At 41.5% G+C, this 16,625-nt stretch overlaps 1 protein-coding gene across 3 annotated transcripts in view; it reads right to left on the reverse strand.

The window, feature by feature from the left end:
* Window positions 1-238: 238 nt before the first annotated feature.
* LRIG3 (leucine rich repeats and immunoglobulin like domains 3) overlaps window positions 239-16,625 on the reverse strand; it is a 50,969-nt gene continuing 34,582 nt past the window's right edge. For 2 of the 3 annotated variants that reach the window (XM_047787087.1, XM_047787089.1), the window contains 10 exons: window positions 15,743-15,814; window positions 13,229-13,300; window positions 12,559-12,722; window positions 9,821-10,141; window positions 7,505-7,786; window positions 6,111-6,563; window positions 4,549-4,707; window positions 2,765-2,908; window positions 2,398-2,673; window positions 239-905 (listed from right to left, as the gene is read on the reverse strand). In XM_047787087.1, the coding sequence (XP_047643043.1) occupies window positions 661-905; window positions 2,398-2,673; window positions 2,765-2,908; window positions 4,549-4,707; window positions 6,111-6,563; window positions 7,505-7,786; window positions 9,821-10,141; window positions 12,559-12,722; window positions 13,229-13,300; window positions 15,743-15,814 (2,188 nt within the window). In that variant the 3' untranslated portion in view covers window positions 239-660. The remainder of the gene's footprint in view (window positions 906-2,397; window positions 2,674-2,764; window positions 2,909-4,548; window positions 4,708-6,110; window positions 6,564-7,504; window positions 7,787-9,820; window positions 10,142-12,558; window positions 12,723-13,228; window positions 13,301-15,742; window positions 15,815-16,625) is intronic. The other variant, XM_047787088.1, reaches the window with a different exon arrangement.

Genomic DNA, 16,625 nt, shown 5'->3' on the forward strand with positions numbered 1-16,625 from the left:
AATGAATGCACCTCAAATTGTTGTAGCTCCCTCTCATTTACAGTGTGCTTTCACAAACACTAATCTGATTTGAATCTATATTACAACAACCCTGGGAGGTACGCAGAATCATATTTTGCTCATATTTTAATGTGCTGAATATAGTTTTCACCAATGTGAGACATGCTAATATAAAATAATTGAGCCTAAAATGTGTTGAAAACAATAAAAATCGTTAGCGTATAGATGGGGCTTGGGATCAAAATGACACACTTTATTAAATGTAATGTGCAAAATAAAATGCGGTGACCTCTATTCAAAAAATGTACAAGACAGTTATTGTTTAAAATGCTTTAGTACTCATTTTCAATAAAAAGACATCTGGCATTATAAAAATACATAAAATAGTCATGGATTTATACCATTAATTTACATAAGATATTTTTTTTGCATAAAGCCAAGTATAAAATAGTAAAATAGTTTAAAAAGGCATTCTTATATGAAAGTTACTCCCAGTATAAAATTTTTATAAGTTTTTGTAATTTTGGTCCATCTGTATAAATAAGACGTTGTATCCTTTTAAAATTCATAGCTCCATTTAAAAACATAGGATTCTCTCTCTTTTAAATAAAAGTCCACTTGAGGTAGTATGTTAGAATTCTTCCTTGGTCCCATCCCATTTTATGTGTCCAAGTCATAAGACTGAAAATTTGAAGTCCTGTGGTTTTCTAAGCTCTGTTTATAGGTACATGTGTGATTTTCTTGCTGAAAATCTGTCCTTTCTTTCCCATCTTCCTCTGACTCACAGTCCAAGTTCGGAGAAGAACGTGCTTTCAAGTGAAAGGCTCTGGGCTGACAATCCGATGCCTGTCCAGAGCTTGAAAAGGCATCCAGGTGAGGTCTCCTCAGAGGCTTTCCAAACGTCCCTGAAAGAAAGAAACCCTTGAGCACATGGGTCCTTTGTAGCAGTCAACAAAATGCATTCAAACGAAGGAATATTTCACCCTGTGAATCTGAACACCCCCTGGACTTTCTAGGTCCATACAAATTACAGGGTTTGTGTGTATATCTGTGCTATGGCAAGAGAGACTTCACAGAATGGAGCTGAGGGTAACTGCACCCTCCTACACATGTATCCACTGAATACAAGCATCCAATCTTTACGTCTCAGGACCTACGGTAACATTAATCACGAGCAATGAAGTTCCCTGGAGTTCCTGTCGTGGCTCAGTGGATAAAGAATCTGACTAGGAACCATGAGGTTTCGGGTTCGATCCCTGGCCTCGCTCAGTGGGTTAAGTAAGGATCTGGTGTTGCCGTGAGCTGTGGTGTAGGTTGCAGACACGGCTCAGATCCCACAGGCCAGTGGCTACAGCTCCAATTAGACCCCTAGCCTGGGAACCTCCATATGCTGCAGGTGCAGCCTGAGAAAAGGCAAAAAAAAAAAAAAGAAGTTTCCTAACAGAAGTTCTCCCACATCCTAGCTTTATGGAGAGCCCACGATTCTCCACAAAGGCCACTGGGAAGGTAATGTACAAGTAAACTGTGCTGGAGTACAGGAAGCGTCTTTCCTAATAATCCTTAGGTCTTGCCTGTCCTTCCTTTGTAGCAACTTAGTATTCCACAGACTCAGTCATGTAAGAGATACTACTTTCATTTTTTTCGCAAAAAGGAATATAAATAATGATACCATGATAAAACATGAAATTTCTTAAAAGCTGGGTAAAATAGTTAAAAATTCTATTAAAAAAAAAAAAAAAAAAAACCCAGACGGGTTGTGGTTCATTTTTCTGTATTTCCATGCAGCAAAAAGATGATCTCAGTTCTTCCATCCCATCGTCCCCATGCATTGGACTGAAAAATCCACAAACGAACCCTGGTGCCAGCCAGTGTCTACCTCCACCACTGCAGGCTTTGAGGTTCTGAGAGCCTCCTGCGCACGAGGCCGTCCAGCTCGGCTGACAGCAGCCATGGCCAGGTAGGACGCCGTCTTCCCTTCGACTGCGGGTTTAGTTATAAGCCACCAGACATCCCAAACCACAGTCATGCTCGCACTCAGCTCCACCCCAAAGGCTGTTGTAGCCCCAAACCACTTTTTCCACATGGCTGACAAACCAGGTTCCTAAGTCACTTCCAAAACTCTTGTCTTCTAGATGATGCCACACACAGAGTTGCCCAGAAAGTTCCTAAGGTTTAGCGCCGGATTAAAAACATAATCAAGTAAAATCCCCATGTATGCCTTTGCTTTTAGAAACAAGTACAGTAACTAATAGGATGTCAAGACAGAGTCGTTTAAAGAAAAAAAAATCCCCAAACCTTTTTGAGCCCAGTCTGGCGTTCAAAGCTCTCATGGCTCTGCCCCATGCAACTTGGAATGTGGGTCCTGAGTCAAAGTATCTAATCATTTAATAAACTTACCCATGAAAGAATTACTCAAAGTAACTGATGCTGCTTCTGGACTTGGACAGAAATCTGCAGGAGACTTGTTCAGACATGAGCCGTTCATTCCGGGGCCTTCGTGTTGCGAGTGAGAAGAGCTGAGTACCTTCCTCTGATGGGCAGGCCATCCTGTATCACTGACACGCTGCTCGCAGGACTCTTCTGCAGGATGAGGACAGGGGCAGCACTCCTTTTTCTTGACCAAACTGGGCTCATAGTGGTCCATTAAAGCTGTTCTTGGGTCAGGACCACAACCTTTTAAATTTGGGGATAATATTGGGAGATAGGAGTTAGTGCTTCAAGAAGTCTCTCCAGAAAACAAAACTTAGAAAAGAAAACCACATACCTGAATGACAGGCTTCAAAAGGATCTGAGCTGTACACACTCCCCTTCAAATACACAGGGCCTGAGGGTCCCAAAAAGGGACAGAGGAATGGGTCTGTGACAGCTTCCACGTCGGCTTCACTGCTGTTGTCAATGTGGCATGTCCCTGTAAAACACACATTTTGGTCACTGAAGCAATTTTTGTTCAAGTACCATTCAGCATTTCCGTACTTTTGACATTTTTCATATTTATAGATGAAAAATTGAGAAAGAACATCACACAAAAGAAAATTATGGCAGAAATTTATGGTAAAGTTTTTTTTACAAAATTTATTGAGGCTATGGATTAGTAATTGGGTAAATTTGCTGTATCTTACTAAGAGAGGACTTGATTAACTGTTGTATTGGATGTGTTAACCTAGTTGCTGGCCCCACCTGGTTGTCAAGAGAAACTGATCTGTGTACAGATACCAAGGCCAAAACTGCTATGGTCTGGACCCCATGCTGCCACCAGTACTGCCTGCATCTTCCAGAAAGTCACTGATGACCAGGATGAAGGACTGGCACTTAACCCATTTCCTCTTAATGCCTGGCTCAAAGATGAGCTGGGGAAAAAAAAAATCCTATTGTATCTGTGCTAAACAACCAAAAAATGCTATGTTGTTAGTAGTGGACAAATCAGGTAAAAAAAAAACAAGAGACAGCATGATGGTTAGAGATGCCACGATGGGCTGTGTGCCTGGGCAGCAGGAGCTGGGCGGTCAGAGGGTGGGTGCTGTTCTTGGCGAGAAGCAAACATGACTCAGTAATGCAGCAGCCTCTAGGGATGCTCTGAAAGCCGATCAGTCTCCAGCCCCAGGGCCCAGGTGACCTGCCACCCTTGTGCGCCAATTCTCTTGCTTTAGACTTGTGTAAATGTCTTTTCCATAAACCCTGCTCCACGGGAACAAGCCTGGGCCTCTGCTCTTTGCAATCAAATGAGTGCAACCAGAACAACAGCTTTATGTTTCCATCTTCCATCTCTACATGCCCTCCCACTGCCCTGCCAAGCACTTTGTGATTGTTTGTTCAATTTTTTGGTCTCACTACTGACTAAACTGTGAAACTGAAAACAAATACTCTTCCCTCCCAACTGTGGAGTCTACCACAGAGCAGATACTCAATCAATGCTTGTGGGAAAAGATGGTAAAGTGTTTGAAAATAACGTCCATAGCTTCTACTTACTGAGGCCTTAATATGTGCCAAGCACCATGTGGTTTTCCATTACTATTTTATTTAATGTTCACAAAAATCTAATAGGGAAGGATTGCAACTGCTCAAGGATACACAGGGAATAAGTGTCAGAAGTGGGTCTGGAACGAAGCAGATGCTCTTGCATTATGCTGCCTCCATTATTATTCTTTAAACTATACAGTTCTTAAAGCAAGAGTCAGAATGAGATGTCTTTAATAGAATGATTTTAAATCACTGGATTTTTAAGACCATGCATGAAACCAGGTGATGTCACTTCAGTAAGAACATCCAGGGCCAAAGAACATTTACAACGTAAGAGAAATATTACGTTGCATGGAGGAACTAAATTTCACTTAACCTACTGGTCGTCTTTTATTGCTAGAAACAAAGATTTTTCTAGTATTTAAGAGGAGGGCATAAAAGTATTTAATTTCAGCTTTGCTAGTGATCTTGGGCCAGGTCCTAAATATATGAGTGTATCAATTTCTTGTGAAAATTAATATTATATTTGAACTGTCCATTGGGTTACTTTACAACAACTATAGTAAGCCCATGTTCATTTTCAACACGTACCGTTACTGTCGTGCTGTGGTAAGAAAAATCCGCCTCCTGAAGAAGTGACGAATTGGTGGTGGCTTCCACTTTCGGAGGAGACATACCCATCCTGTCTGTCAGCTAATGTTCCCTGAGATGACAGATAACTAGGGATATCAGCCGGCAAGTTGGTCTCATCTATAATCAAACAACAGCATTCGATTAACCATTATGATCATCTATGCTACACAGGCTTCCCTGCAAAGAGTAGCTCCTGTTCTGTTTTCTGTTCAAATCAAATCAATCTACTAAGACCATCCTGATTGTGTAGTACTGATGTTAAGGCAAATTAGACCTCTGCTGCCGAGGTGCCTGAGCTGAGTGTCTACTTGGTGGCCTGTGGGATGCCCTGCTCCTCAAATTTCAAAAACAATAAATGTTGACAAAGTATATCTAATATATGGCACAAATGAACCTCTCTACAGAGAAGCCACAAACTCACAGACTTGGAGAACAGACTTGTGGTTGCCGAGGGGGAAGGAGTAGGAGGGCCTGGGAGTTGGGGTTGATAGATGCAAACTATTGCATCTGGAGTGACAAGCAATGAGATCCTGCTGTACTGCCCAAGGAACTCTATCTGATCACTTGTGATGGAACATAATGGAGGATAATGTGAGAAAAAGAATGTATAATAATTTTTATTTTTTCCATTGAAGCTGATTTACAGCATTCTGTCAATTTTCTACTGCCCCGCAAGGTGACCAGTCACACATACATGTATACATCCTTTTTTCTCACATTATCATGCTCCATCACAAGTGACCAGACATAGTTCCCAGTGCTATACAGCAGGATCCCATTGCTTATCTATTCCAAAGGCAACAGTTTGTATCTATTAATCCCAAACTCCCAGTCCTTCCCACTCCCTCCCCCTCCCTCTTGGCAACCACAAGTCTGTTCTCCATGTCCATGATTTAAAAAGAATGTATATATATGTATAACTGGGTCACTCTGCTGTACAGCAGAAATGGACAGAACATTATAAATCAACTATAGTTAAAAAAATAAAAAAAGGCTTTGTCATTTTCATGAGACAGTATCTAAGGTCATGAATTAAGCTTGATTCCTGCCATATTCCCAACAATATTTATCAATATAGGAGTTTGTGTATATAAGTCTAAGCCCCTTCCCCACCACTAACCAGGCTCTACCTTAGATGTCTGCACACAATCATGCACAAGTGCTCATGCATGACAAAATGAAAAATGACAGCAGAGCGTACACCTCACTCCTGAAGGGCTGGCCCTGGTCCTCTGTTGCCACCTTGCGAAGGAGTCAAACTGGTTTATGCTGTGATTTGGACCATCTTGCACAGCCAGCAGGATATTCTGATGAACTTTTAACAAAAAGCACTCACTCATCTTTAACCATCAACTCTATTTTGGGCCGGGGTGTTATTTTTAACGAACTGTAGTTCTGCAGCATGAGTCACCTCTGCGACACGGCCTCCGATGAGAGACACACACCCCAAGAGGAAATCCCGGTGGGACCACGAGCACACACAGGCTCCCGTGCCCCGTGCCAAGCGTCTGTTTACACACCTGTGTTGGTGATGCTGCAATCCTCATTCCTCCGCCGTGTGTGGTATATGATGACCACCCACACAAGCGACGTGCCCACCACACAGCAAACCACCGCTATGATCACGATACCCACGGTGGCCCACCCGTCGTCATCCAGGGATGAGGCGGTCATCTGCGGGGAGTCACAGGTGGGGGTGGGGATCACGCTGAGGCGCACGTGGCCTCTCTCCGTGCCCAGAGTATTAGACATTTCACACGTGTACTTCCCAGCATCGCTGACGTCAGAGTCCACAATGATGAGCAGCTGGTTGCCTGCTGCAAAAAAGTGCCTTTCAGTGACCACCAAAGGGCTGTCATCCTTGGTCCAGTTCAACCTGGGAGGAGGGCTCCCTCCTGCGATGCACTGCAGGACGGCCGTTTCCCCCTTGGTTACCGTCCGATCTAACAGGGGCCGCAAAAATGATGGCGTCTCTGAAATGACAAGTTAGGTTTTTAAGCTGGATGTGAAATTAGGGTTTGCGCAGCATAAGTCCTTGTGCTGAAATATTTTCAAAGTGGAGGTGAACGTGTCATCTCCCAAACTTCCCGTGCATGCCTCTTTAAAACCCTAAATGTGTACAACATCTGGAATTTCATTTCATCACTTGCCTGTCATTTACTTATAATACCACTTCGGGCTAATATTTACTAATTCCTTTCTCTTGGTCGCCCTCATTCTTGGCAAGGTTGGGGAATGGTGGAAGTGGGACAAAGCAAAACATTTTAGGCATTTTTTTAGAAACAGAAAATGTATAAAAATAATTTCAAGCATAGGGTGTGTCAACGGATGAAAAAACCCAGAATGTTTAAATTTTTACAGAGAAACTTTCAAGAGCTACGATGTCCTGGCCTACATTAAAATTCTGAAAATAATTTATTTTTTGGTGTCCATAGGTTTCTCTGATTTACTTTTTCAAAGATACACATAAGATTAACATGCTCACATTTTTAAAAAAGCATCTGTGTAGGTAAATGATAAAAGACAAACTGCTTTCCAGAGGGGTGTGGGCTGCTGAGAAAAGAGTTTTGGTCCCTCTCAATCAGTTCATATATTTCTTATATTCTTTAGATTGTATGTATATATGCATGATGGAGAGTAGAGGAAGGTGAGTCCTGCAAAAAGGGGAAGCATCAAGCATTTATTCTCCCCCTGCCTTCAGAGGGAGGATGCAGCTTCATCTCAATGGCCACAGACCTGAAAATGTAAGACGTTCCTGACTTGAAAGCTTCCAAGAAGCCACCGTCCCCTCCAGGAAAGGGCAGTGTCCTATGAGTCATCTCTGCCCCCCACAACTTCTGACACTTCTTAGGCTGGGGTGAGCTGCTATCTTTAAGACGAGCATGTATCACAGAATCTGAAAAGATCCACTTACCGAGAACGGTCAGGGTTGCGTTTGCAGAAATGCTTCCTGCACTGTTTTGAGCTGTGCAGCTATAGACTCCGATGTCCTCTATCTTCACATCCACGATGAAGAACACGTCATCCTCAGGCATAACATGCATGCGTCTCTCCCTCGCAGCCGGGAAGTCTGTGCCCCCATCCTTTTGCCAGGCTATCTGCGGGGCTGGGTGCCCCAGGGCAGCGCACTCCAAGCGAGCCATGGCCCCAGCGCGGATGGTGAGGTCCATGGGGGTCTTGGTGAAGGAAGGAAGCACTGAATCAGAAACACAATGTGGGCATTAGCGTTCTGGAGTTTCAGAGGTTCATTTTCATCCCTCCCCGCTTTTTTAGGACTGCACCTGTGGCACATGGAAGCTCCTAGGCTAGGGGTTAACTCGGAGCTGCAGCTGCCAGCCTACACCACAGCCACAGCAACATGGGATACGAGCTGTGTCTGCAACCTACACCACAGCTTGAGGCAATGCCAGATCCTTAACCCACTGAGCGAGGCCAAGGATCGAACCCGTCTGCTCATGGATACTTAGTCTCCTCATGGATACTACTACTCCTGCTGAGCTACAGCAGGAACCCCCCTCCTTTCTTTTGATACTCATAAATGTCCCTGACATAGTAAGGCCGAGGTTATTTCCAACTGCAAGCTGAGACAGAGCGATTTAGGTGCTCCATCAAGGTTACACAGGTACAGAAATGATGGAGTCAGGATGAAATAGGTAACCCGATCTTCAGACTCGTTGTCTTTCTGCTATCTTCCAGTCACTTTTTAGATTCCTCGATAACTATCTGTGCCACCTTAGGCAAATTATTAATCTCTCTGTACCCTGGCCACTCCATCTTTTTTTTTTTTTAAGTCCCTCCTGGCTCTAACATTCTATGACCTTACATATGTGTTTTGTTCTACAATTTTTTGTTCTATGTGTCAGCCCTCTGCAATCATTTGCTGAACGAATGCATTAATGAATCATATCTTACCATGGAAGATACAACAATTAAATGATAATCTGTAAAACTGTCTATCTGCCAACACAAAGCAGGGGATGAGATACTTTCATGAGCAGAATTAACACTTACTGTATTTACTGAGCACTTATTCTATTTCAGGCATTCTGCTAAGTCCTTTACACAGATTACTTAACAATTATCATACCTCTGTAAGGTAGATATATTATTCCTAATTGAAAGATGTGGAAATGGGGGCACAGAGCAGTTAAATAACTTGCTGAGAGTCCCGCAGCTGTAAGCAGGAGTGGGGCAAGATTCAAACCTACATCTCTGAGTTAAAAGGTGGTGTGCTTTTTGTTGGTGAGAATGTAAATTGGTGCAGCCACTATGGAAAATAGTATGGAATTAACTTTTAAAACTAAAAAGAGAGCTACTATATGACCCAGCAATTCCACTCCTGGGGCATATATCCAGAAAAGATGAAAACTCTAACTTGAAAAGATACGTACCCCCAGCCAAGATGTGAAACAAACTAAATGTCCACTGACAGATGGATAAAGAAGATGTAGTACACATATAAAATGGAGGATTACTTAGCCATAAAAAAACAATGAAATATTGCCATTTGCAGCAACATGGGCAGACCTAGAGAATATCATACTAAGTGAAGAAAGTCAGAGAAAGACAAACATTATATCACTGATATGTGGGATGTAAAAAAATAGTATCAATGACTCTATATATACTAAACAAACACAGACACAGAAAACAAACTTATGGTTACTAAAGGGAAAAGGGGAAGGAGGAGGTAAAGGAGGAGTATGGGATTAAGAGATACAAATTACTATGTGTAGAACAAATAAGCAACAAAGATTTACTGTATAACACAGGCAACTACATTCAGTATCATGTAATAATAACCAATAATGGAAAATAATCTGAAGAAACAGACATCTAACTGAATCACTGTGCTGTACACCTGAGGCTAACATAACATTGTAATTCAACTACATGTCAATTAAATAAAAAAAGGGTAGCCTCCTTTAAGTCTACACTTCATGGCCTCCAACATCAGACGAGTACACGGTGAACTCTCCAAGAGCCAAAAAAGCGTCTGGTCCATCCAAGTTACCCACCCTGCTGCGTATGGGGTCTTCCAGACAGTAACTGCTTGCTTCGATACAAATAACCGAGGGTCTCGATGTGGCCGAGGGAGCGGAAGGGAAAGGAAGGGTGAGGAACTGTGAGAGCAGAGGACAGGGTTAGGAGTAAGGGGAAGAGAGGAAACCAGGTACTTTCTGTTCTGAAAGGTGTCTGTAAATGCAAAAGGGAGAGTCAGATCACTTACTATTTACTGTGAGCTTGGCTTTGACAGAGTAGGAGGAGCCAAAGTGATTGGAGATGACACACTGGTATTTCCCTTCACTGGCAAATTCCACATTGCGGAGCCGAAGAATGGTGGTGTACTCCATCACCTCGCCCCCCTGGGCCCGGAGGTGTGCATAATTTTCCATTTCGGCATCATGCAGTAGTTCATTGTCTTTTTTCCAAGCAAAAGTCATCGGGGAATCGCTGCTGCTGGCAGCCGAGCAGATAAAACTCAAATTGGAACCTTTTATTGCCGACTGTGTTTCTGGCTGAACCGTGATCTGGGGTTTAGGAAAATCATCTGTTCAAAATGGAGAGGAGGAAACAAAACAGCTTTAAAGCTCGAGAGTCCAAATGCGACTCTGATTTGAACACCAAGAAACTCAAAACAAACAGTGGCTTAGGTTTTACCCTTTGTGTATGTTTCACAGATGGACTAGCAGGCCCGGTGTTGAAATGACAGCCTGGGACAGAGTTTATAAAGTATTTCATGCATTTCAAATAGAGACTAAGACCTATGTATTCATCACTATACAATTATGGTGTATAGCACATTTTTTTCTTTCATAGTTCTTGAGTAATACACTAAAACATATCAAATAAAAAGTAAAGGAGAGGAGACTGATATTTTGAAATACAGTTTACTCTGGACCCCTCGTCCTTTTTTTTTTTTAAAAAAAAAAACAACATAAATACAAGAAGAAATCAGTAAAGACACCTCCAGGTTCATGGATCATCTTTAAATGCTACTATCAGGAACTGCATTTTCCCCCATGTCCTCCAGAAATAAGAAGCAGAAAAATTAAGAAATCAAACACTAATAATGATAATCAATATCCCTAAAGCCGGCAATTAATACCCCATTTACCACAACCACAACTCTTATTAAAGAGCAGTAATTTGTAGGTCAAGCAGGAAAAAAAAAAAAATCCTATAGCGAAAGAAAAAGCATCTCTCAAGCTCAGTGTGAGCCCTTGGCTCCAGCCTGAGGTTCAGAGTGGACAATCCATCAGGCTGCTGTGCTCCACTGTCAGAGCTACATTATAATTAGAGCTAGGCAACTCTTTCATTCCAAACAGTTATTTTTAGTTCTGTTACTTTTTAGAAAAGTTACCTTTTTGAACTTGAGTTTCTCAAAGATGGTCTAAACCCAGAAGGAAGCATCTTCAATCAACCAAGATGCATCATTTGGGTGCTCTGAAAAAATAACTGTGTGGTGTGTATGAGTGTGCGTGTGTGTGTATGTGTGCACGCACACATGTATGAATGGGGTAAATTTCCAATTCCATGCCTGCACATGGTAATCAGGACAGTTTCTTTTTCTATATGATTATTCTGAAATTCTCATCTGGTAAATCAATGTTCAGATTCACAATGGAGGAGTGAAAAATCCATGGATACTATATATATCCTATTTTGAGGCATATATATATATGTCTCAAAATAATAGAGAGTTCATACGTCAAGACTAGAGAACTGAAAAGTAAAAACCATGGAAAAGGAACAGCTCAGGCCCTGACAGATGAATGCCAAATGCTTATTTAGATCCAAAAGCTACATCAGATGTTTTATTTCCAGAAACTGTTGGCACCATTTAATGCTGTAACTTAAAAAAAAATGTTTTTCTTGTACTTAACTAAACAATTGAAGGCAAAGGAGTTTTGAATAAATTTTTAAAGGCCAATGTAAAATTACGTTCTGTAGTATCTTAACACACATGCTCAAGCAAATTTTGATTTCACGTTCTGTACACACACTGCACATTTATTTTTACAAAAGTCTCCAAGGCAGCGAATAGTAAACAGCAGTGTGTTGTGTAGTAAGATTGCACCAGACAGACAAAAATTTGGGTGATTTTTTTTTTTGTCTTTTTGGGCTGCATTGGCAGCATATGGAGGTTCCCACGCTAGGGGCCTAATCGGAGCTGTAGCCGCCAGCCTACGCCAGAGCCGCAGAAACTCGGGATCTGAGCCACGTCTGTGACCTATACCACAGCTCACACCAACGCCAGATCCTTAACCCACTGAGTGAGGCCAGGGATCGAACCCGCGTCCTCATGGATGCTAGTCAGGTTCGTTACCCACTGAGCCACTTCAGGAATTCCAAACTTGGGTTTTTGATACAGATTTGCTAAACAGCCTTCTGAAGATGGGGAAGCAGATTTCAAACGCTGAGGTGCTTAGAAGCTTAAAACAAAGGAACTTAAATTTATTTATGATAAACTCAAACTTTCTGTTACTTGGTTACTTGCAATATTTTACCCACCAAAAGTAAAGCTTTTAGCAGCCTATACATCACTAGCTAATAATTGCCTCTTTCTATTCCACACAGATAGCATCTGCAAAGATTTAAGTCAGTCTCTTTACTGAGCTCAGGAGGGCCCCTCAGCAATCCCCAGAATCCCCATTTCAAGGATGCAAGGAGTGAGATTTCAGGAATGTAAGTGAAGCAGAGGGCTAGGACTATCCTTCACGTTTTCCCAAGAATCAATGTCCTTCTCCTTCCACCAAACCACCCTGATGCCAACACAAAGAGGAAGAAACTGTAGAAAAACTTTTTTTCATTGGTAAAATTGTGCTCATCAGCAAACTACATCTCATCTCATCTACCTCAGCAGAAATAAGAGCTTGGTTAAGAGAACATACATTTATTCAAATCCATTAATTGGACAAATGGAGAAAAAAATGAATTAGAGGCCAAGGCCATCATTCCACTCACCACACACAAAGCCATCCGGGCTAACAGCGAAAATACTTCTTCCCTTCAGCAACTGAGGATGGGCACAACTGGCATTTATGAAGCTCTGAAAGTTGTTTTCCGCCACCCACTGTGGGAGCCATTTTAGTTGGCAATCGCACAAAAGGCTTGATGTATTTAAGTGCCTGAGGAGAGTAATTACATTCAATTTGTTTTGTATGAAATGCAGATTTCTACAAGTAAACTAAACTCAAGTAAATATTAACAAAGCAATGGGTGTGGAAACCAAATACACACATCCCATGGAATAAATATGCTACAGTCCATCTTAAAATGAAAGATGTGGAACTAGCACCATTTTTTGTTGGTGTTGCTCTTACTGGCCTGTGGAGATAGAAGGGCTGACGTACCCCAAATAGCTTAGTGCTGGAAACCAGTTACTATGAGGAGTCACTGCACTGAATTAGGTCCCACACATTTAAATCACAAATTTGCAACAGAAAGACATTCCTCTTTTCAACACAATGAACAAGTAACTCACTTTTCCTCCTTTCTGGTAATAAAAATTAAGGAATGGGTAGGATGTGCCAGACACTTTCTATAGACACACAGTCCAGGATCACCCACCCACCCCATGATGGGTTCCCCCATATGTTAATGCACAACTCTTGGAAGGAAGAGAAAAGCTTACAGCTGTTGAAGTTTCTTCATTTGTGCAAAAGCATTGCCTTGTAATGACATGATTGCATTGTCACTCAGGTCTCTGAAAGCAATCAAATCAAATACATTAGAGGGAATTAGGGCCACCGTGTGCCTTCAACCAAGGGTTGGGCCCACGCTGCCTACCCCATTCACCACAAAAATAACTCCATGTGCTGAAATGCCAGAAGCAATCAGGAAGCCTGGACTCAAGGACAAGGATATGTGCCTTAGAGGTAGGTTCTGCTATGGAGAGCAAGGCTTTACATCACCACATACGGATCTTTGGACTTAGAAGGGCCTAAACTGTTCTGCCATGTTGTTTTATTTTATTCCTCATAATTCAAATTAGTAACCATTAGTAACTTTCATTTACATATTTATTTATTTTTAATAGTTATTTCCCCAATACATTTTTTTCCTACTGTACAGCATGGTGACCCAGTTACACATACATGTACACATTCTATTTTTGCACATTATCCTGCTCCATCATAACTGACTAGACATAGCTCCCAGCGCTACACAGCAGGATCTCATTGCTAATCCATGCCAAAGGCAATAGTCTGTATCTAATACACAAATAAAATTCCTTGTAATTATGCTTTTAAAAAACCATCATGTATAGAACACCTTCTATGACATGTACGATTCTAAGTGATTTACATTTATTCCTGACAGCAACCCAAACGAAGATGGTATAACCACCTTGGCTTGGCATGAAAGGGGCAGGTGAAATTTGAACTCAATTATTTTCAACTTCAAAACCTCTGCTCTTAGTCACTAGCCTATTCTGCCACACATAATGCACTAATGGGGAGACAGTAAGGTGTTCAGATAAGAGGTACTTGCTAAAACCAACCAACCAACAACCACTTCAGGCAGGACATTTATACAATCAAAGAATATTCTGGGCTGAATTTATTTTTAACCAGTTCTTACAAGCAGTCTGAATTAACGTCCTCTCCACAGTGATTACTGCTCTGTTTTCCTTTACAGGAGTCAGAGTGGACAAAAGGGATTCTGAATGAGACAAAGTGGCAACACAAGACAGAATCAAGGTCCGCAACACGGGCAGAGAAAGAGGCTGGGAGAGTCAAAGAAGGTTTAGGAAACTGAAGCAGAGGTTAATACTGCACTGATCCACTAATTCCACTTTCCCAGAAATGGAATGGGTCAGATGGCAAACCCTTTTGGCTAGTTTCCCTTTGAAAATAATTTGTTTCAGCAAGCCCAGCAATACTGGCCTGCCCTTCCATATTATGCTCTGCAGAGTCAGCCTGCTACAAGCTGCACTGCTACACCATCTGCATGGCGGGTGGGCCACACATACTAGCCAAATGCACAGCACTGATGATGGTACAAACCACGTGTGCATTTACATTGTAACTTCCTTTGTCCGGGTTAACAGACAAAACTTTTGGTTACAAGTATTCCTTAAGAGTCAGGGTGGACACACTTTACACTACTTTAGACTCCCATTGTCCATATATGCACGCACCCATGATTACCAGGAGCTGATTGGCTCTGTGCTCCTGGCAGGGTTTGACTCCTACCGAGGCTGGCTAGCTTGTGCCCTTCATGTCTGAAAATATTCTAATCCCTAACTCATTTCAAAAATGTGTGCCAGGAGTTACTGGGGGCACAGGTTGTGAAGGCAAGGGCTGCTGTGAAAGCAGAGGCCGCCCTGGGCTGAGTTCTGCTTCTGCCAGCTCCTAATTCCTAGGTTAGTAACAAAAGAGAATGAGAAAAAGAGTAAAGGAGGAAAAGCAGGTTGTACGTTTTATAATTAAATAGCAGCAGCAGCAACAGGCAAAAGTTCTTCAAGTAGTGTTAAAACTCTCTGGTCACTCTCAAGGAATGTAGGTGCATGATAAATGGGAGTTTTTGTGTTTGTTTTTTTTTCTTCTTTTTTTTAAAATTACACATACCACTGCTTGATAAAAATAACTAAAAGTGCTGTACAGCAGAAATTGTCAGAACAATATAAATCAACTATAATAAAAAATTAAGAGTTCCCAGTGTAGCTCAGCAGAAATGAACCCAACTAGTATCCATGAGGATGTCGGTTCAAATCTTGGCCTCGCTCAGTGGGTTAAAGGATCCAGCATTGCCATGAGCTGTGGTGTAGGTCACAGATGTGGCTCAGATCTGGCATTGTTGTGGCTGTGGCATGGACTGGCTGCTGTAGCTCTGATTCAACTCCTAGCCTGGGAACGTCCACATGCCACACCTGTGGCACTTAAAAAAAAAAAAAAGAAAAAAAAGAAAACCCAATAATTATGTATAGCAATGTCCTTAAATACAAAAGAAGTATGTACCTGCATATACCTCCATAAAGATATCAACAAATAAGGAGGTAGGTAGACAGAAGATAGACAGATGTGTGTATCTGTCTATGGTAGTGAGAACAAAATTACATTCCAGTTTGTGTTATTTTTTCATGACCCATAAATAGATAACCATCTCAGATGATGTTTAAGGTAACTAAGCTCCTGCTACTCACAGATGTTCTAAAGCATCCAAACCAGTGAAGGCTTTTTTGGTAATGGATCGAATCCGGTTTCCCTGGAGTATTCTTTAAAAAAAAAAAAATTATAATGGAACAGTTAGTAAAAACTGTTTTGGAGTTCAATTCTCATAAAAAGAATTGTTTTTAAATTTGTGAGTAATTCTACTCTCTTCAGTTAAAGAATATATCCTTTAAAAAGTGCATCTGATCTATTTCAGTTAACATGGTTCAGTATAATTGCCAACCACTCAACAGAGAACCCAACAAAAACAGGTATTCAAGAAGTTACTCTGAGGATTAAATTAAAGCAGTGATTGATCAAAGAGGTGGAAACTTTATTCCAAGTAAAATGTCTCAGACTGCTAATAAATAAAGCAGGTAATAGTGACAACTTTCTCCTTACCCTCCCACCCCCTCATGGATCCTTTATCACCCACAGAAGTTTAAGATGAAACGGAACTCCATTTGAAAATCACTCACTTAAAACAGAGACTCTGGTTCTCTGCAAGGTCGTTCTGGGGCTAAACAGAAACATGTTTTGATCCTGTACTGCCTGGAACCCACTGCACTATTATCACTGGACACTGGATCACTTCATTTAAACATTCCTGGGAGGGAAGTGCAAGACTGGAAGTTTCAAAATGCTGGACTTCCTAAATCCACTGACTTTTACACAATAATCCCAAGAGTCTAGGCCCTCAGAACAACTTAAAATTCTTCTCTAGATACTAAAATCAGTTGCTCTAACCCAAGTGTTTAGTAAAACCACTATACCCAAGGAAGAAAATCTAATTAATACACATCCTCTATAACAGCAGTCATTTGGGAAAATGACAAAGGGTAGCAACCAGATTAAGAACCTATTTTAAAATTCTTT

The sequence above is a fragment of the Phacochoerus africanus genome, chromosome 7, assembly GCF_016906955.1.
Source record: "Phacochoerus africanus isolate WHEZ1 chromosome 7, ROS_Pafr_v1, whole genome shotgun sequence".
Lineage (NCBI taxonomy): Eukaryota > Metazoa > Chordata > Mammalia > Artiodactyla > Suidae > Phacochoerus > Phacochoerus africanus.